This window comes from Pyxicephalus adspersus, chromosome 9 (genome assembly GCF_032062135.1).
Source record: "Pyxicephalus adspersus chromosome 9, UCB_Pads_2.0, whole genome shotgun sequence".
Lineage (NCBI taxonomy): Eukaryota > Metazoa > Chordata > Amphibia > Anura > Pyxicephalidae > Pyxicephalus > Pyxicephalus adspersus.
Window position 1 is genome coordinate 13,298,370 of NC_092866.1, and position 21,160 is coordinate 13,319,529.

The 21,160-nt window shown below is 38.3% G+C and overlaps 2 protein-coding genes across 3 annotated transcripts in view; one reads left to right on the forward strand and one right to left on the reverse strand.

The window, feature by feature from the left end:
• Positions 1-1,491: 1,491 nt before the first annotated feature.
• Positions 1,492-11,060, forward strand: LOC140338435 (uncharacterized). 2 transcript variants are annotated; one of them, XM_072422661.1, is made up of 2 exons: positions 1,492-1,626; positions 8,837-11,060. In XM_072422661.1, exon 2 carries the CDS (start codon positions 8,846-8,848, stop codon positions 10,649-10,651), a length of 1,806 nt encoding a protein of 601 aa, XP_072278762.1. In that variant the 5' UTR covers positions 1,492-1,626; positions 8,837-8,845; the 3' UTR covers positions 10,652-11,060. The 2 variants fall into 2 exon arrangements, with proteins under 2 accessions (XP_072278762.1, XP_072278763.1); XM_072422662.1 differs by lacking the exon at positions 1,492-1,626 and adding an exon at positions 1,717-1,974.
• A 2,277-nt stretch (positions 11,061-13,337) lies between these two features.
• Positions 13,338-21,160, reverse strand: part of TERB1 (telomere repeat binding bouquet formation protein 1) — a 29,545-nt gene continuing 21,722 nt past the window's right edge. Inside the window, exons 12-16 of the mRNA XM_072422663.1 lie at positions 20,542-20,601; positions 19,303-19,380; positions 17,167-17,261; positions 14,805-15,013; positions 13,338-14,368 (exon numbers count right to left, since the gene is read on the reverse strand). Coding sequence (XP_072278764.1) covers positions 14,224-14,368; positions 14,805-15,013; positions 17,167-17,261; positions 19,303-19,380; positions 20,542-20,601 — 587 coding nt within the window. The 3' untranslated portion in view covers positions 13,338-14,223. The remainder of the gene's footprint in view (positions 14,369-14,804; positions 15,014-17,166; positions 17,262-19,302; positions 19,381-20,541; positions 20,602-21,160) is intronic.

The window sequence follows — 21,160 nt, forward strand, 5'->3', positions numbered from 1 at the left end:
TCTATAGTATTACAGCCAATTTTAAGGAAAGATGGCCATGGGTCTTCTTAGTGTGTCAGCCTTATGATAATTGGCAGATCACTCCCTTTGCTTCATGTAATCCTAATCAATCTTGAGCAATATTTAACATGTAAAAGTAATATTTGGTCTTTTCAAACCTGCAGCTTTCATTTAAATAATATCTTTGACCCTGCCATGCGTTCTTTTTTCAGGCACCACCTGTTATGGGATGACATTGTCCCGTCCCTGTTCCCCAACTGAGCTCCTGTGTTGTCACCATGTCTCAGACTTTTATTGGAGATGAGAAATATAACACAGCCATAACTGAAGTGCATATAGTCAATAGATGGCTGCAGGAGATCAGCAGCACAGGATGCAACAAAGAATATAAAATAAAGGGTAAAACTATTATTTAATTTAAAAATGCCATTTTTTATGATACACAGCTTAAGCAGAGAAAATGCCATTCAGTTAGGTTTTACTTCAATTTTAAATAAATTAAATATCCAGCCATCCTTATTGGTTTAACATTCATAGCATGTCTCTTAGGGCTATTTCAGACCGGCGGTGAGCCACAGCCTTCTGCTGCAGGCTCAACCACAGTCTCCCATTCAAGTAAGTCAAGAGTGGTTGGGAATTATTTTGTGCACGAGGCTGCGGCGGATCATGGCGCATTTTGGGTATTTGGTTGCTTTTCCTTTTCTGGAGAAAGAACTGCAGCCATGACTTCATGCAAACTCATTTACCTGTGGTGCAGTTTGCTGATTCTGGGTACATAACAGCAGTCTGCTTTGCACCCAGGAGCTGCCGACCATGAGTTTCTTTTTGGTGGGAGAGGTTGGAAGCCAATCTGGTTACCTGCGGTCTGATTTTCTACTCCTGGGTGCACAGCAGTAGTTTGGGTGTGTTAAAGCCCTGGTCTATAGGAGACCATTAAAAACCAAGCTTCCAATGGGACCTGTTGCCAATATCATTAGGCTAGTCGATCACCCAGAATGTTTATTAAGGATTAAAATTAGACAGGCTTGGCCTAACATAAGTCTCAAAGGCATAAAGTTCTTAAAAACATGAAAGTTTATTAATTTGCTTATTCACATGATGACAGACATATGAAAATTCTTCCTAAAATACATAGCAGGTCATCCTAGAGTTAAAACAAAAGAATTGCTGGCTTGATGAGCCATTGGTCTTGCTGTGTCATGTTAACCCTTTCATATCTGTTAACCAGTCATGTGAGATAAAGGTTACCATTACCCCCAACAGAGGAAGTTTACAGCAATAATAAAAAGTCACATGAAAGAAAGGAAATAGATTTGTATCCAAATAAAGGAAATTGCATATTACAGCAGAAAAATGCTGAAGACCCTCATTCTAGAGATGTGAACAGTTGGCTCTTTAAATGGACTAGACCTAGAAAAAGGGTAGAGTCATGCTTTTGAGGTCTTCAATACAGCAGATGCAGGGAGGGGAGTGAATGTAAAAGGCTAGGAGGAGGGGGGATGGGGAGCACCAGATTGTACCTCTGAGAAGGGAGCATCTGTCACTCTCCATCTTGCTCTTACTCCTACCCCAACCACTGGTGGTTCTGCTGCATCTCTGACTCCCAGCTTGGCTGCAGATTGCAAGGTATGTGCAATGCCACCCTTGGCTGGCTGTGTTTGCTGGGATTTAGCTTATGTGTGTGTTCCTGGCTGTGAGCTTAGCTGGCTTTCAGCATGTTGTGTGCATAGTGGGAGATGCTGAGCGCAGGGAAGACAGTGCTTTAGCTGGCTCCTTTGTTCTCTGGACTTTGCTGTCTTTTTTTTTTTTTTTTCTTTGACACTGCTGCAAAGCTCACTGCACCAAAAACCACACAGCTCAAAAATCAGTAGTGAGAATTGCTTAGGCTGATTAGGAAGAAGTATTTAAAGTTTTTCTTTTACAAAGGGGAAATATTTGCATACTGTATTTGGAAACAAGGCACAATCAATACTGGTATGTATATGTGTGGGTGTGTGTATATGGGTGTGTGTATATGTATGTGTAAAATGTGTGTGTGTGTATATGTGTGTGTATGTATGTATATGTATATGTGTGTGTGTATGTATATATATATATATATATATATATATATATATATCTCAAATGACAATATTTAAATAATAAATATGTTTTTATTATTTGGCACCCCTGTGCAACATTGCATTGGATAGTTTTGCACCTTTAATGTACATTCTATTGTTTAATTGGTACCAGCTGTAGATTAGCCATATAAAAGCAAAGCCAACACCCCCCTGCTTTGCCTATTCCCAAAGCTCATCGGTACAGGTAGGGAATTCACCGAATAGTCCACACCTTTCACCACTTCTATCTTATTTTTAAAATATGTTCCACTTTTCTTGGGTTTTTGATGTTTTATACTATATAGGATATCAGTGTGCAGGATTCTTGCTTTTATATAGGATTGCATTTAAAAGGCTGGGAGATTGGCACTTACATTGTCATTCTAATGGTATAAATCAGTGGATTGTGGCATACATTATTATTCAGGACCATGACCATAGTAATAATTTATATGGTGTCCCTATGTATAGCATGCATAATTTTCTTGCAGTATGATTGCTACTTTGAAGGCGTGTGTTGAGGAAATCTAACACACACAATGCTGGTGAATGTGCCAATCCATTGACTATATTCAGAATCCTGCATATATCATCCTATGATTCTAATGTGATTATGATAAGATTACCCCATACGTTATAAAGCTGACCAGAAGTGTTAACATTATAAATAAAGGATTTTTATGTTTGGTTGCAATTTGAAACATTGTATCTAAAAGGTGATCCGATTACTCCACAGCTAATATTTCTGATTAAGCAAATATAACTATGGCATGGGTTAATATGTAAATATCTAAAGCATAAATGGGTATATAGAATAATTATTTAAACACAATAAATGAATTAAAAAAAAAGCAAGAAAAATATATTAGAGTGTTTGCTCTTTGGACAAACGACAGGCATTTTGCAAAGCTGAATCATGTGCATGGTGTGCCAGGTACCTGTAATGAATGCTGTTAATTTGCAGCAGACAAGGGGTTAAGAGGAGCTGAAGATCAGATGAAAATGGCCTTTTTTTTTCTCTGGATCTGTCAAGCAATAAGATTTTGATGAACCATTATCTATAAGTGATTCTTTTTTTCCCCCAGCTCTTATTGTAAGTTGGAAAGCAGATGTTAGCTTTGCGTGATAAAATACTACCAATCCTACTATTAACTCCCCCACATTACAATAATTGTAATTAAATCAATTTGCATCTGGTACATTTGATCTCCCCCATCTGCTGGTACATAATGGAGCATTACCCTTCAGCTTCCGCTGGTCCCCGCCCCAAAAGGGAAAGGGTTAATGATGGCTGCCTATAGAACATGTGCCATAGGGTGTCCCTGTGTCTATTGTTTCATGGATATAACCTTATGCTATGCTGAGGGCCCTGAACTCCTTTATTGGATTTTTTTGTGGCACCCATTAGGTTAAATGAGCTGTTCATGCCAGGAGCCTTTTATCAGCTGTGAAAACTGAGACAAATAAAGTGAACCAGAGCCAAAAGCAGCATTACTTGGACTATGTGAAAAAAGAGTATTGATTTTTAACTATTGTGTTCTTTTTTAAAGATGCTGCAGTTCAATGCCTATTAGATCATCATTGTGATGCAGGATCTGGAGATCATTTTTATAAAACAAAGACAATACACCAAACAATGGGCCTGTGATGGGTTTGCTTTGGCTTGCATGAAATTGCATACCTCAAAGTCTGTAATGATCACATTTTGAACAAGAAAATAAAATGTCTGTAGAGTTATCAACAAAAAATGTGGTTGGCTGATCCTAAGGCGACTTAAGAAAACAGGATTTAAACCAATCCTTTGTCAAATTGGGGCTTGGTCACATAAGTGATGTAGACAAATGCATGCCAACCTTCTTTTATTTGTGAACATGTTTCCAATAAGCTGCACTGCTTAAAAAAAATGAAATGCAGATCAAAAGCATTCTCCACATCATTGATGTAAAAAAGCATCTGCTGACCTGTGACATGGGATTCAAATGCACCTAAATGACCCCCGTGTACACAGGCCCTTATAGAAGATAGCTCTGATTTCAGAACACTGAGAGCAATTGCATAGCTGTTGGCCATAGCAGCCAGGCCTTGGGTAATAACTTGTAGTATCTGGAGCAAATCTATAGCTAATATTCAGGACTTAATGGATTTTAATTTTCAGGTAAAGCTAGGAATCTGGCCAATATTGATAACAGCCCTGGTCTGACATAAACATGTCAGACCAAAATGTCTCTTCTAGCAAATGAAATAGATTGGCTGCCTTGGCCAACAGCTACAATTCTTCAGGTCTAGGTCTTCCGTTTTCCTAATCAAGCTTCCTTGGTTCTTTCTTGGCTTTTAGTATGGGTTACAGAATCAAATTCCAAATGCCAGATATCCAAAACCTGTTCATTTCAGTTTGGAAGAGCACTGAATAATCAATGGGTCTGCAGGTTTATTATACATCTGGTACAAGCCAGGGGGTATAAACACGTGTACAAACTATCAGTGGTTTTTAAGATCTAAGAAGCTGAAATCCATATGTTTCTGTTGGTCATTTAAAATATGTGACGAGCGATTAATATGGAGCCAGCAGGGCCAAACCTAAGCTTTATAGGCAAGTCTAAATTCATATATAGCATCTACTGACCATATATCTGGGTCCTGGCAGTATAGCAATATGAGAACTGTCATGGCTGACTTGGTACTGGGGTATCTGGTGTGAAAAACTAGTATGGTATGCAACTTGTAACAAACCATGTGGACCTCCATAAAAAATTTTAGAGGGTGAAATATGTAGGCTGATTTGGAAAGCAAACTACCTGTCTGTGGCTGGCTTTGGTCATTGTTGAGCTGCTTACCTGAGACAAGCCTGCCGAGTGGGAGTGAAGTTGAATACCTGATCTGCATACTTGTTATGGATCAGTGACTCAAAGTAGTGGTTACAGAAGCCAGTGGGGTTTTGGAGAGATTAATATTATTATTAAACAGGATTTATATACTGCCAACCTTAATGACAAATACAGACAGTGAGGTGGGGGAAGTATCACACAATAGGAGGGGGATTTGTAATGGTGGGAAGTAGTGAAGGTTTTAAAAGATACAAGATGGGTAGGCAAGTTTGAAAAGATGGATTTTAAGTGCTCTTTTAAATGAGCAGAAAGTGGGAGCAAGCCAATTAGAACGAGGAAGACAATTCCAGAGAGTCAGGGCAGCTCAAGAAAGATCTTGCAGCCGTGCGTGTGATGAGGTTATGAGTGAGGAAGTCATTGGGGGAGCAAACAGAGCAGCTAGGGGGTGTTTTTCTATCCGATCAGAAAGGTAAGTGGGACAAGAGCTGTGGAGAGATTTGAAGGTGAAGAGAGATCTTTGATTTCAGTCTATATATTTCTCTTTGCTGAACTACACTGACACACGCCTCTGTTATACGACACGCAATACCAACTACGGAACAACATCGGTGTAGTTTGGCCATAAACATTTAGCGGAGCTGACCTTTTATTTGTGATAGGAGAGGTTCAGTTAACTGAAAAATCTAATTTGTAACAAAGTGATATTGAACTAATTCCTGTCAGAACAAAACAGCATTAGGATTGTCTGCTGAAAGGAAACAAAGAAACATAAAGAGGAAAAAAAAGAAACTATTTGGAATGTTAGTTCTTGCCAAATATTTGCTTGAAATGTAAGATGTGATAATGTGGCTCAGAAGCAGACGTGTACATTTTAGCTCAGATTTTTAACTTGGCGGAGTTTAAACCTCAAAAGTGTCATTAATGAACACAAGGTCATGAGTGGATACACTTATTTTCTTTTAGGTTGGGGTTGCGGAGATCACATGTATTCTGTGTGACATGCATTAGTGTTTTGACACCCATACAAATTTCATCAGTGTCAAGCAGAAAGCATGACGGTGATTTCTAGCTCAAGGTTATGTAAAAGGAACGCTTGTACTTGCCCACATATGTAGAAAATTGGGAAGGTACACTTGATTTGCCATTGATAACGGGATGTTCCAAAAATAAAAAAGCCCCAGTTACCACATTGGTGTAGCAGGAAAATTGATTGGCCCTCTTTTTACTTTATTTTTCTCCACTTGGTTGGAGATTTTTAATCTACAAAGGTTGTTCCAGCACTATCTGGCAAACATCTTTAGGAGTCTGGTTGTAAACATAAATTCAGTGTGATTGATAATTACCTGATAGAAACAATGCACATTTTTAAGTCTTATTTCCTTTCATGCATGCCATGCATCAATGGAGTCATCCTTTAATGGACAGCTGTGCCTTATGTGTGGTCATGGTGACATACCTTTCCAAAAAAGCATTAACACTGGTAGCATAGGGAGATCCCATATGTTGCGAAAATGGAAGAAGCCCAATAGTGTTATCTAGTAAGAAAAAGAAAGGAGGTTATAGTAAAAAGGCAAAGGCAAGCAATACATTAGATAAAGCTTTCTGGAATAGCCACTGTTCCTTAGATTGAAAGTTCCAGGTTACTTGATAAGGCCGAAAACCACCTATACAATTCTGTATTCTTAAAGGTTACACTTTGCTAAGCTAGGTTTCATGATCCTGCAGTTCAGTCTTTGACTTCCTTCTATAACTGGGATGGGTTACACTAAATGAAGATTAAGTGTACTATATGCAACAAAGAATAGGCTAGTTGAGTGTGCATAGTTTGGGCCCAGGTTAACATTTAAGTGCTAAAGTTGTAAAGTGTAATCGCAAAAGGCAGTTAAAGCGTACTAAAACAAGCCAATACCCTCTGTAGCTATAGACCTTGTACAGAAATTCATCTTCAAATGCTTAAAAAAATGATCCTTTGATATCTGCTGGGAAATGGACACTCCATGACAGTTCATCTCCAAAGCCCCCCTCCACTCTAAGCATTGCTGGTCTCTTCTGTATTCTATAATGTAAAGGTCAACAAGAGAAACCTGTAAGTTGAGGAGAACATAGATCACAATTCCGAAGTTCAGCCTGCAGATTTCAGGGGATCTTCCACAACCCAGGCAGCAGCAATGGTCATTGCATATTTAGAAACTTTACTTGTCTATACTAATTTCCAGGAATAGGGGGTTTAATATTTCTTCTTTTAAGGAAATAGAGGCTGTCACTGGTTTCACTATCTTATAGGCATGCAGATTTGGAGAGCCATAGCAAATTTAGAATGGATCTGCATACTTCTCCCGGCTCAGTTACTGAGAAAGTACTGAAGGTTGAGAAAGTACTGAGAAAGTCCAGAAAGTGGTTACCTTCATGCTTTCTAGGTAAAGGGTTCCTTTGATTACCTGTGATTTGATCATGTAGAGTAATAGATTTTCCTAAATGCCACCCTCGCCCAGCAACACATATGCACTTTATCGTTTGTTTCCCCTAATATCCTTCTCCACATCCATAATCTAAAATATTAAGCCCTGTGTAAATGTCAAGTGACTTTACATTGGACTGATGGCTATTTTACCCCTACTTCCCTTGCCATGTGACTGGGCCAAGTACCAGTGTTGTAACATGAGATGGGGCAGGAATCTCAAGCCCCTCCATACCATGAGGTACCTGATATATATATATATATCTATAATACACAAACTGAACTCTATTCTCATTCCCATTGTCTGACTGGAGCAGCTGGGAAAAGAAGAAAGGTGAACATATGTTGCTCAGCAGGGGCATTAAACCAAACCCATCACTTTGCAAAAAAGAGATTTAAGCCAGTATGGAAAAGAAATAAGGATATGGACAAATTGTAGGACAAAAGGCTTAGTGCTAGGTAGGTGCAACATTAGGGATAACTGCATCCTTTGCTTATAAATTAAAGAAAGTTGATTTGAGTTTAATTAAGGTTTATGTCCTTTAAATTTGCAAATATACAGCATAAAAAATAAAAATACATTCAGCTGGTGCTGCACATCGAGTTCAGATATGGATAGCATAGATATTTTACATAAGCATCTGGGGGGACGGGCATCACGCAGCTTTGATTGCCCAGTTACATTGTCTGAATTATTACGGAGAAGAGTCTATTGGTAACTAGTTTGTTTCACCTTGTGGTCAAATGCAAACCAAAATTCATGTTAAATGCATTGAGCTGAAATATCACTAGCGGAACGAGATATTGCAGGCCATTCTTGCATAACTATTTAGTAACAATTTTAGTTCTACTGTGGCTTAAGGAAAGCAAACTTTTTATTAGTGATTTATCAATAACATGTTTTTAATGTCACATTTTCTGGGCCAGTGAATGTTCAGTTATGAACCTTTATAACGTTATATATGCTACATATTTTTTTGATTGCATATGTATACTGTACAGTATGACTTGAGTAGATGCAGAAACATCTTTTTATTCTATTTTTTTTTTATTGTGCAGAGTAATAGAAGCTAGATAAATATAAGGAAAGGTTTTACTGGGCTTGTCCCAAATGCTGCCTAGCTTAAGCCAAGAAGTCCCAGTGCAACAGCTTCTTGCCTTGCAAGAAGAGGAAAGCTGGCCATCTGTCAAAATTTATAGCTCATTAAAGAAAGTAACACTGAGTGAGGGGGTGGGACTAAGACTTCCAGTTATGGGACTTACATCCTCGTCCTCTACAGCACCTTGAGAGTTGCATTTGGCAAGCCTATCCATCAGTAAGCATATGCCAAGATTGCTTTTAGTGCCAGCTATCTACAGTAATGGGCTTTATTTTACCTTGAATAAGAAAAGGTTAATTTATTGGAGATAAAAATACTATCTTGCATTTACTTCCTTTTTTTTACTTGCAGTAAATAACAATGGGAGCAAAGCTCAGTAAGAAGAAGAAGGGATATTGCCTTGGCGCTGGTAAAGATGGAGAGTCGACGGAGACGACTGAAGTAGAACAAAAAGAGACTGAAAATCAAGAGGGACAAAAAGATGCAGCAGAACCAAAGGGAGACAAAGCTCCCAATGACCAATCTCAGAACAATGGTGTAAATGAGGAACAGAAAGAAAAATCTGGTGAGGAGGTTACGACTGGTGAAACAACCAAAGATGAGTCAAACCAAGACCAAAAGCCAGAGATCCAACCTAATACAGAACAGGAGAAAGTAGAAGAGAAGGACCAACCACAAGGTACAAAAGAACAAGATGAGGGTAAAAAGGCTGCCCCAGAGCAGGCATGTGAGAAAGAAAATGAAGTTGTAAGTACATCTGAGGACAAAACTAAAACAGAATGTGAAGTGAAGAATACGCCGTCAGTTGCTGCAGATAAACCAACTCAGGAATCCAAACCAGAGAAGGAAAGTTCGGACTGTAAACAGTCTCCTTCATGTGAGACCAAGCAGTCTACCCCTGTACCGAATGACGTCAAACCGGAGCCGGAACCAGTAACAAAGGCAGAAGCAGAACAAACTGAGAAACCTGCACCTGTGAAGACACAAGACCATGTCACTGAAAAAGCTGTAGAAGTTCTTACACAGGCTAAGGAGTCTGTTGTAGAGCCCGAAAAGCAGGATAAAGTGCCTGAGAAAGTGGAGCTATCAGCCCCTGAGAGTGTGCCTGTAGAGCCTGTGTCGGAACCAGTTGCAGAGCCTGTAGTATCGGAGCCTGTCACTGAACCAAAAGTAGTAGAACCAGAGGTAGTAAAACCTGTCCAGTTAACAGAGGCAGAAAAACCTAAGGCGGATGCTTTACCAGAACAGGTGGATTCTGTATTGTCTAACTCTGAAGCCACTTCAGAGCCAGTAAACTCGGCATTACCTGAACCAGTGGAGCCTGCATTAAAAGAGCCTGAACCAGTCTTGGAAGCAGAGCCTGCACTGGTTCCCACACCAGTTGTTGAACCATTGCAGGAAGCAAAACTTGAGACACCTGAACAGCCTGCTGTTCTTCCAGAGCAGGAGGTTATTCCAGAGAAAGACCCAGAACCGGTGCCTTGCCCTGCATCTGAAACAATAAATGAAAATAAGCAAGAGCAAGAATTAACTTCTGAACCATTGCCACCAAAATCAACTGAAGTGCCTGATGAAACTCCCGATACTGAGAACCAGGAATCATTAGGGTGCAGTGATCAGGGTGACAATGCAGTCACAATTCAGGCACCCGCTACTGAAGTTGCTTCTACAAAGTCGGAGATTCCAGAGCAACATGAGGCTCCTAATATGCAAAACGGACCTTCGGAGAACTCTGCTGAAGATGACCATGTACAGGCCCATCCTATTTCAACAGAGGTGAAGGTAGAAGAAAAAGAACAAAACATAGCTGTGGAGGAGAACAATAGCTTAGCCCAGCAGGAAAGTCAGACTGTGAAGGAAGATAGTGATGTCCTGGTGACATCAAAGGATGAAAATGATCATACTACTGCACAAGATAGTGAAGAAATACATGATGCATCTCAACACTGCAATTCAGAGGACAAAACTGAAAACCATGACGCCTCTGCCGAAGTAAAGAATGAAAGCGATCCTCCCGCTCCGGAGATTTTAGAAAAACATGGAGTCGGAAATGGTTTGCCTATCAAGGAAGAAATTAAGGTTCATCTAGAAGACAACTGCGACACAGACCTTCATGAAATGAACGGGCAGAGTGAAAGTCATGAAATTGAAGTATGCAATGAATAAAAGCATAGATATTTGTCCTGGTTCAAAAGGTAAAATATTGCAAAGCATCCACAATCTGAACTGTCTACATTGTCTGTGACCAAATCCTTCATGAAAGTTTTAAAAAGTTTGAAAGCAACATTTAAAAAAAAAAAAAATTTGCACCCTGACCAAATCTTTTAATAGTGACTGACATGATCGGAATCTGCCAAATTAATATATAATTTATGCAACTTCCCAAGAAGGTATTTATAGATATCAATGTTTTCTATCTTTTCATTGGACATATTAAAGTTCCAAAAAGCCAAATGTGAGAAAAGTGACCAACGCCTATGAAACAAATTGTTGTGAGCTTAACCCAATGTTAAAAAATGTCTTAAACGCATGAACCACAATGTTTTCCACAAATAAAATGTCATATTTAAGTTTATGTTGCATCATGATTTGTTTGAGGCTGATGTGTTGTGTGATCATCCTTGGTGGGTAATAATGGGGAGAGAAAATCCTTTTTCTGTTCAAATTGGGCAATTGGGAATCCTATATATGTCTAAATTGGGCTATGCTGTTATAGAAAAAAGTCATAGAAAACACAGATTTTTTTTCCCCTCTATCTTTAACCTGGTATTTATTTTAGTGGGTGGTTATCCTCCTTTAATTTGGGCACATATGTTTATCCAATTTGACATATCACTCAATAAACTGGCACACTGCTATGATCCTTGAAGTCAGATTAGCCTTTTAGTTAGGTCTATGCATTGTCTATGGGTTTTGGGGATGGTTAGTTTTCTGTAGCCACTCTAATATATACAGTCTTATAAAACCCAGTCAGGATTAAAATAATTTTAGCCAACAGTGTCTTATTTAACTTTTTTTTTTTTTCTCGCACATTTAGCACTTATTTACACCTTTTTCAATAATGCATTAACACAGGTACACAAATTTACTATTGTTTAAATGGTGTTCGCTCAATTTTTGTTGGATCACCCAGGGCGTCCCATGATAGTGTCTTCTCCAGAGAGCTTTATTAAATTGGGCCCACTGTGTTGCCCAAAATAAAGCATGGGTGGTAACATGCACTGAAATTCTCATTGATTTTAATAGAAGCACATATGATTTGCTTTTTATGTCTGTTTTTTTTCTCCTCTTTCTCTCTCCCCCCTCCAACCCCCCCCTTGTGTGCTGTCGGCACAAATATACGTACACATTCCTGTCACTTATGTGTAAATGAGCCCTAAAGGTGTCTGCTTCAGTGGTTAATAAACATTTCAAGAAAGAAAAAAATTGATTGGTGCAGATTCTAGATGGATCACTTTTCACCTGACATTCTGCAAGTCTTGCAAAGATGGGGGGGGCTGCTATGGTTGGATAATGAAAATATTTTAGGTAGCTAAAATTCATGCTAACAATATTTAAATACAAAAAGGCATATATTGTCTTGAATCTTGGTTTCCCTTTTTGTATTTCTTTTAGAGAGAAAAACTTCTCCCACCCCATATATTTTCTTTTTATTATTTTAGCAATTGTGGTAATTCATTTCAAATCACTGAACAGTTTGGATCCCAGCATGAAACAGTTTATTTCCACCTATGCTCCAGTTAGACATATCACATTTTGGCTGCTTTTGGATAAGTTTTACATAATGTTTTATGCTCTTTGACCAGTAATGACTATCCTCTTGTTCTCAAAATGCTGCTTTTGCAAAGGCACTAAATTATGTGGTTGGGTATGCCTACTTATCTCCTTACCACAGAGGGGTTTTTGGGTTAATAGTAGAACACTAAAAGGTTTTATGGCATTCTTGCAAGTATACTGAGGCACCCCATGCTATACAATTTGAAGGCTAACACTGCTGTTCTCTGCTTCTGAAAGTGCTAATTGCCTTTAGGTTAGCTCTTACTTAGGCTAGATATGCACGTCAGATGATTCTTGTCCGGTAATTGCCTCGGGGCGATACAGTGTTCATCATTCATGGATCCCTCCTGGTGGATCCACAAACGATTGTGATGGAAGTGAAGGGTGGAGAGCATAGTGGGGGTGCAGCTCCATCGTTCGCCCCTCTCTATTGGAAAGTACGGTGCTGTATCATGTAAGGGCCTTTCCAATGACAAATATTGAACATGTGTACACAGCCTTAGATTCTTCTACTCACAGAGCCAAAACAAGAATACAAAGGCTTTCAGACTCTCCTGCCATGAATACCTAATATTGGTCTCTTGCCACAGAATTAATGGAACCTGTGGGTCAGTATAACAGTTAACCAACTGGTATTTTCAAAAGGACAGCACCAATGTCCCTGACACAATTAGTTGTTGGACAGGATTAGTTGTAGTGGAAGTCTGTTTAGAGAAATATGGATGCTGCTATTGGGGACTTCCTCAAAAATTGTTCTGTGATGGACTTGCTATTGTAATGGTTTTATTACTTTCTATGCAACTGATCTGTTTTAGGTGTGCAGAGCCAGATTTGTGACTTAACCTATATCCCTTTCAAGTACATAAAAAGAAAAGAGGATTTGCAATGGTCACAGTTCAATAACCACGAGTGAAGAATTGAAGAGGGACTATCACGTGTTCAGGTGCGGTACTAAAATTCAGCAGGGAATTAATTTTTTTCCTTTCCAATTCCATGATGTGAATTTTTTTTTTTTTTAGCTTTAGTTGTTCAAGAACTTATTCAGGTATGTTTTTCAACTAGATGGGGCTGCATCCTTGAAAAAAGAATGCACAACTTGTTCTCATTTATTCAGTCATGAACAAAGCCTGCATCAATCTACACAAGGACACATTTTAGTTCAGGTTGCATTCTTGACAAGATTTTTTTATTTTTTAAGCTGAATCATGTGTGCTGTAGGTAACAGCTGTCATTGAGGCTGTACAAATCAGCCCTTGTTCTGTAAAACCATTGCTACTTCCACTAAATGACTTCCCAGGTAAAATACAGTCAGTGGCTTTGGCATAACCCAGAGAAAATGATTTGGATGACTAATGTTAATAGACTGTTACTCATTCTATTCTGCAATATAACCATACTTCTAAAATCACCACTGGGAAACTTCATAGTGCCATATATCAGGGTAATGCTTGCAAAGAAACATAATCATGTTCCACACCATAAAGCTCATTCTATGTTCCCATTGTACAAAAATGTCTGTAAAGGTAAGCTCTGTTACCCTATAGCATAATGTCTGGGACAATCAACACAAACTGAGCTCTATTATTCAAAGGCAACCTAAGCAAGAGTCTGAGAAAGGGCTAACTTTCTAGGTTTTTACAGTCTATGAATAATCACTTTTAGATAGACTGGCCTTCAAGGGCACATTCTTATAGTACTGGGCAAATCTAGTAAAATAGGTAAATGTATATACTGTTTCTAGGTTACCTACCATAGATGTATGAAGTAATGTAGACATTCCTTCCATCACTGACGTACTCTGTAAAGTATTCGTATAGGGCCACTGTTCAAGTACTGCAATTCCACAGATTCCTGGCTGTTTTTCTAGTGAGAATCAGTGCCCCAACATTTTTTTTTTTATTTTACTTCAATCTTTTATGTATGTTTCCAAGTATGACAGACATGGATGAACATATTTTGTATTAAAGGTATAGGAAAAAAACATTGGTTAGATGAAGATTATATTTTTGAGCTTTAAATGTTGCTGTAATAAACATTATAGAAGTGTCTTTATTTGGATGTATGATTGCTCCATCCACTTGCATGTATATTGGTTGTGGAAGTGATCTGTAAGTGAAAACAGAAAACTGACTTAGGGAAAATAAAGCAGGCATGTGATTGGGTGTCACGGGCATCAGCAAAGGGTTTAATCTATTCTTGTGTCAGGTAATACCTCTGTTGTTTTTTTTTTTTTTAATGTTTAAGCAGTGTTGAAGGGCAGCTAATACATTTCAATTCTCTTATGCATAAGAATTCTTCATAGTAATATATGAAGAACATAGTACCACTAGGCTGTAGTGCAAAACAAAATAAAAAGAACATACTGTATTTATAATACCACATTCTATGGGAAAAAAGAAAAATCACACAAAACAGAATTCCATCTAGCTGAGGACACATAGACAAAGACCATTCTCTCTTGTTATCTGAGATCCTTGCAGTGAGACCTAACCCCAGCATGACAGGCAAACTGAGCATTTTTTATATTAGAATTAGTCATTACTTTTCATGTCCTTGCTGTATCTGCAGTTGTTTGTATTTCTTGGCCAAATCAACGTTACTTCTCCCTTTCTGAAACGGATAGGACCACAAAATAGAATTCCAGTGGTGTCCAAATCTTCTCACTCCGTCCAGCAGATCTGTAATCTCCTTCTGAGTGAAATCCTTACGTGCTACTCTTTTGGAATTGACCTGGCTGAGGTTTTTGATATTCTGTGTGTATAATATCCAAAAATGTTCATTGAAACTTGGAAAAGGCATTGATCACATTATGCTTTACAAAACAATACAAATAAACAGTAATCATTCACATAACAATTAACCATATTTATTCAGTGCTGATGATGTGCAGATTCCTATTCAGGTCAATTCTATGAGGATTTAACCTGGTTAGCTGCATGAGTTTGGTGGGAATATTTTAAAGCTAAACTCTAGGTAAATGGCTGAATATAAAGCAGAAATATAAGATCCAGGCACTTTTGCCAGACCGCACTACTAGGGCCATGTTCTCTACTCAATTCAGTTACAGAATGCAATGAACATCCACTTAAACAAATATGGCCATACCGCTACTTAATACAAGTGCTTCTATGATTATTTGGTGGAAAATTAACTAGGAGCTTAAACTGATGTAAGGTCACAACGCAGGGCTGTGCTGAAGAACACAAAGAATGTAGAAGTTTGTGCTTGATGTCCATATATAATATATATCAAAATGTGTTAATATTTAGGTTATATTACATATAAACAAATCTAAAAACAGGTTAAAAAAAAAAGAAAATATATGTACCCTGCTCAGAAACGAAGACATGAAGAAGAAAATTTAAAGGTAGACCATATTTTAGGTTTATTTTTTTTTTTAAATCATATTTTTTTGTTTATTTTTTTTGAGTTAGTTTTTCTTTATCATTTAATCTTTTATGCAGTTTGATATCCACAATTTTTTTTCTTGGCTTACCAAGGTGGTTTGAAATCCAGACACCGCTAAATATACAATTGTAATAATTTATAGGGATTATTTAACTTGCCAAAAGGATTTGTATTTTTGTTCGTAAAGTATTGTGTCTCAAATGGCAAATAAAGATCACTGGCCACAAATTTCTTCGCTAGGCAGCCTTAACTTGCTGATTGGACAATAGTTGTGAAAGAGGACATTTAAGAGGTTATCCTTCAGGAGTTGTATTTAGGTTAAGAATAAGCAATATCTATACTAAAAAACAAAAATGTCATACATTGAAGCTCACTGGTCCTTAGATGGAAGGACTGCATTAGTTTTTCTGCAAATGTAAAAAAAACAACCTGTTGGAAACTGAGCATACTTATAACTTCCTGTACATGGAACTGACATCCTAAACTGTGTTATCCGCTTTTTAAGGTATCCTCATTTGTAAAGGAGATGAGTGGAGGGGAAGTGTCCAAATTATGATGACACCGCTCCTTCTCAATAGATACAGTGAGCATGATTTTTTATAGCTTTTTAAGACTGGAGAGGAGGCTAGAATATCATGGGAGAACCTGGATGCACTAGAAAATTCCAGTCCCTGACCAGATCCATTCCAGGTTTGCTGAATCACTCCCCTTCCCTGATGAGAGTCCATCCTCTCCGGTCCTGCACAGCTTTAATATATCAGGCCCAATGATGTGAATAAGCGATGTGACCCTGGGACAGAAATGGTCTTACTGGTAGGATAATCAGGTAAACAGAAAAAAGCCTTAAAAAAGAAGACCAATGTAATAACCATATCCAAGGACCAGTAAGCTGCATCCAAGGACCCTTCCGATTGTGTGATACTTCCCCCACCTCCTAGATTGTATTGTAAGCTCCTCGGGCCAGGGTCCTCTTATCCTCCTGTTTTACTGTATCTATCTGTCATTTGAAACCCCTATTTAAAGTAGAGCCCTGCCTAATACGCTGGTGCTATATAAATCCTGTTTTTTATTATTAATATTATTATTAATAATAATATTAATAATAATAGTATATTACATTTTAGTTTGGGGTTTAAACATGCTTTAAAGGTGGAGATTTAGTTTGTTTTTTTCACTTTAAACTTAGACCTGACATTTACCTCGCCTTGCTGTTACCTCGGCTTGTGTTTATTTCTGAAATGTCTTACACCCAGATGAAGGACATCAGTATGGAAGTAAGATAGTGAGAAATGCTAAGTATTTATAGATCTAAAAATGGGGCTGGAAAGCTAAGTGTAATGTTACACACATTGTGCAAATGCAACTTATCAACACAAAGCAATAGTTTCAGAGAAGTTCTTAACCCAAACCACCTCATTCCCCAAATATCCATAGCCCTGCTTTTTTGTAATGCATGTCAATAAAATTATAGATTGAGCATAAATGGATCACTGTACCTGAACTCTTGGAGACTGGAGCTTATTATTAATGATTTCCTGCTTATTTCCAGGTGAACCTTTCGATTGTTCCAAGTCTAAATCAGATTTTATTACTGAAAAAAAGATGCCCATTAATACAACAGCAGAGCTTTCTCATTAGTATCCAGTGGCTATTGATTTTAATCTTGGCAGCTTTACAGCAAACTGTTTAATTATTTCTACTGCTTATCTAGAGTTGCAATGACTGTGGGAAAAAAGCAACTTTAGCAATTTACACACAGTAGGAGAAGATAGGCAAAGTAATGGATAGAGGCAATTCACATTTTTGAAAACATTTAAAACTTTGTTTTAGTATTTAACCATTGTACTATGTTTAGAACAATTGACCTGTCAGTGATTTGTTCACTTATAAAGGTACCCATTGGACAGGATTCAACAGAGAGTGGGACATAAACCACTAGTCCAGCATGGGGGGTAAATAAAAGAGTTCTTGGGAGATGGACAGTAGTATGAGCACTGCATGTTTTGGAATGTGGGAGGAAACCCACACAAACACAGGGAGAACCTGCAAACTCCATGCAGACAGTGTCCTGGCCAACCATCAAATCTGGGACCTAGCACTGCAAAGGCTCCCCCTATATTGTAATCATTCCACATGGTTTTGTTTATGTGGTCTAAGTGGGCTGATCTTTTCCCCTTTACTCACTTAACATGCAAGCAGGGCTTTATCTTAGTCAAAGACTCAGGCAAGGAAAGACAATGAGCATCATAGTGACTTTACAAAGTTTTGCTTTAAACCTGCTGAGACTATGATCCAAAGGCAGCAGTGCCTAAAGCTGCGTACACACGGCAAATTTTTCTCGCCCGATAATCGGTATCGGACAATTATCGGGCGAAAATCTGCCGTGTGTACAGTCGGTCGTCGTCCATCGTCCGACGACCGTCCTGGCGGATCCATGGACGATGGACGACGACCGATCCTAATGAAAGGGAAGGGGAGAGCGCGCAGCAGGGTGCCGCTCCGTCGCTCTCCCCCTCCCCTCTCCATAGAGCATGAACGGTGCTGTATGTACAGCATCGTTCATGCATCGTGCAGTCTTTTCTCGTTGGAAAGGATCGTGAAAGATCCTTTCCAACGAGAAAAATTGCAGGTGTGTACGCAGCTTAAGGCTACGTAGAAACGTACAATGGTTTTCACCCAATAATCGTCCCAGGCTGATATCGGACTAGAATCCTGCGTTTGTACAGTGCCCGTTGTTCATTGTTCACCAGACCATCCTGGTGGATCCACGGACGGTGGACAACAAACGATCATAATGGAATTGAAGGCAGGCTCCCCCTTTCCCCTCTCCATAGAGCAGAATGGTGCTGTATGTACAGCACTCGTTCATGCATCGTGCAGTCGTTAGTAATTGGAAAGCATTGTGAAATCCTTTCCAACGACAATTATTGCACGTGTGTACTAAAATAAAGCGGCCGTAGGTATAGGAATGCCTAGGTATACTCACATATTAAAGTGGGCCTAAGCAAAAAAGTTATAAATAGGAGAGAAAATGGTCCCTAGAAAACTGACCTATTTAAGAGAAGTAAGGGCTTCTGGTTAAATGTTTTTAAATGTTTTTTGTTTTGTTTTTTGTGACAAACTGGGAAACAATACAAAAAAGAAATCCTAGGGAAAGACATTCAAGGACCACATCAATATGGGTAGTAGATTCAGCTGAAGATCCCAATTTTTTCTGAATAATTTAATTTTGCCAAACGCCTTCCTACCCCCCTATTCCTCGTTATTAGTACATTAATGTGACAAATGCAGTGGTTTGGTTGGGGTGTGACCAAGCTTTAGACTTCTAGAAGAAAAGAATAGATTTATATATTATTTCAAATGCCTGCCACTCTGTATCCATAGTTTCATGTGAATTTTGCACTAAATGTATCTCCTGTTCATTAGGTGGTGATACACAAATGAACAGTGTTTGTGATGCACAGCCTTGCTTAAGCCTATGTCTTCTTGCAACAAGCCTTTTGTATTTGCATACAAAACACCCATGGTGAAATCTGGATAAAGAAAGTGCCCCTATGTTTATGTTCACCTAAACAAGCAACTTTAAATGTATTTGGTGGAAATTTTAGAGAACTAATAATAGTAATACTAACTTTGTGGAAAACACTCTGTATTATCAGAATATTGGTCCTCCTCTTGTATTCTCCTTCTTAAAGGTGTCAGCAAAATACCTGTAACACAGACATTCAAGCTGTACATTATTATATGCTAATGAAGAAATATTTTGGGTTTGATTGTTTAGTAATTTTGTATTTTGTTATTTTCAGTATATTAGTAAATATTATTAATATTAAAAACAAACTCCAGTTTCAAACTCTAGCAGATACCAGGGAGTGCTGAGAAGTTCCTGGCTTTGCCCCCTTCCAGATGAAATAGAAAAAAGAGTGTGGGGACATATGACAACCTAATATCTTAGTATGTAACTGTGCAAATACCAGGTCTTTGCAATTCTTAAAACTGTTTTTTCTTTTAGTGAGAAGCTGTGATGGCAGAGGCACAAGCAAGTTTCAGGTTGTTTGAGTTAGGGGCCCATCATGAAGTTTTTGTTTCTCCAGGGAAAGTCAGCAAAGGACATACACACTGAGATGTCACAAACACTGGGGGAGAAGTGTCTTTCCTTTCCCTGGAGAAACAAAAACTTCAAGACGGTCCATAACTCCAGCAATGTGAAACTTGCTTGTGCCTCTGCCATCACAGCTTCTCACTAAAAGAAAAAAAAACAGTTTTAAGAATCACAAAGACCTGATATTTGCACAGTTACATACTAAGATGTTAGGTTGTCATATGACCCCACACTCATTTTTCTATTTCATCTGGAAGGGGGCAAAGCCAGGAACTTCACAGCACCCCCTCGTACATTGCTATCTGTGATCCTGTTGGGGGTCTTTCCCCTTTATGCTTTGTGCCTGTGACTCCTGGGGGAAAAACTAAATTTCTATTTATTATTTATTTGTTTATTTTACCATTGCAACATACATCCATCAGTAAGGTAAGTTAGGCTGAATGACAGAATGAATGATTTGTGTTAGTGCTATTCCATTAAACTGCACAGCATTGCACCAAAGGGGAGTGTGAATAGGACCTTAAAACTTTTATAATGCTTGTTACAAATGTGTGAAAATTTAAAATAATTTAATGTCCATAGCCACAGTTCTAGTTTAAACTTTAATTTTCTTCTGCTGCAGATTGGATTCTTCTTTAGAACACCATTGCAGTTATATTACGCATTCAGTTTAGATGCAAACTGATCTTTTAATAACTTTTTGTAGGGGATATATAATCCTACTGCCAGCCATGTAAGGAAATGTACTGTATTTTGGCACAATACTTACCATGTGGGCGAGAGTGCTGAGTCTCTTGTTCCCCTGTTCTTATAGGTGTCAGCAACAAACCTGCATCATACAAACTCAAGCTGATGTTATTGTATTTCTGTAATCTAGAAATATTTAATTATTTTTGCTATTACTGCATCAAATTAGCTATCAAATAGAGCTTGTGTAAAAATTGTCTGAAAATTGTAACATGTATGCTCTAGACCTACGAAATCAGAAACAGCCATACAAATGGAATTTTAGAAGAAGGCCAACAATTGTAGGCTAATTAATTCTCTAAATACAAATGTCCTTGAGTGTCACACACAATATAAGGGACAGACCACCCAAAAATTATACTTCTTTTAGGTTAGAATCTTAAAAAGGCAAGTAAGCATGTACTGTTTGGTAATGCATGCATATCACAATTTATTTATCACTCATTGATCCCAACACATGCATGTAGCATATACAAATGCTCCTGCACCACAGTTCAACACAATGCACAGGTGAATGTTGAGGAGTGCCATGCTGGCGAAATATGAAATGCAGGTACGATTCTCTTATGTAAAGGCTGGCTGCCCTAGTGCAAGGCGCATCAAAATAAATGATGAAAAAGTACACACATGTGAATTTGTCC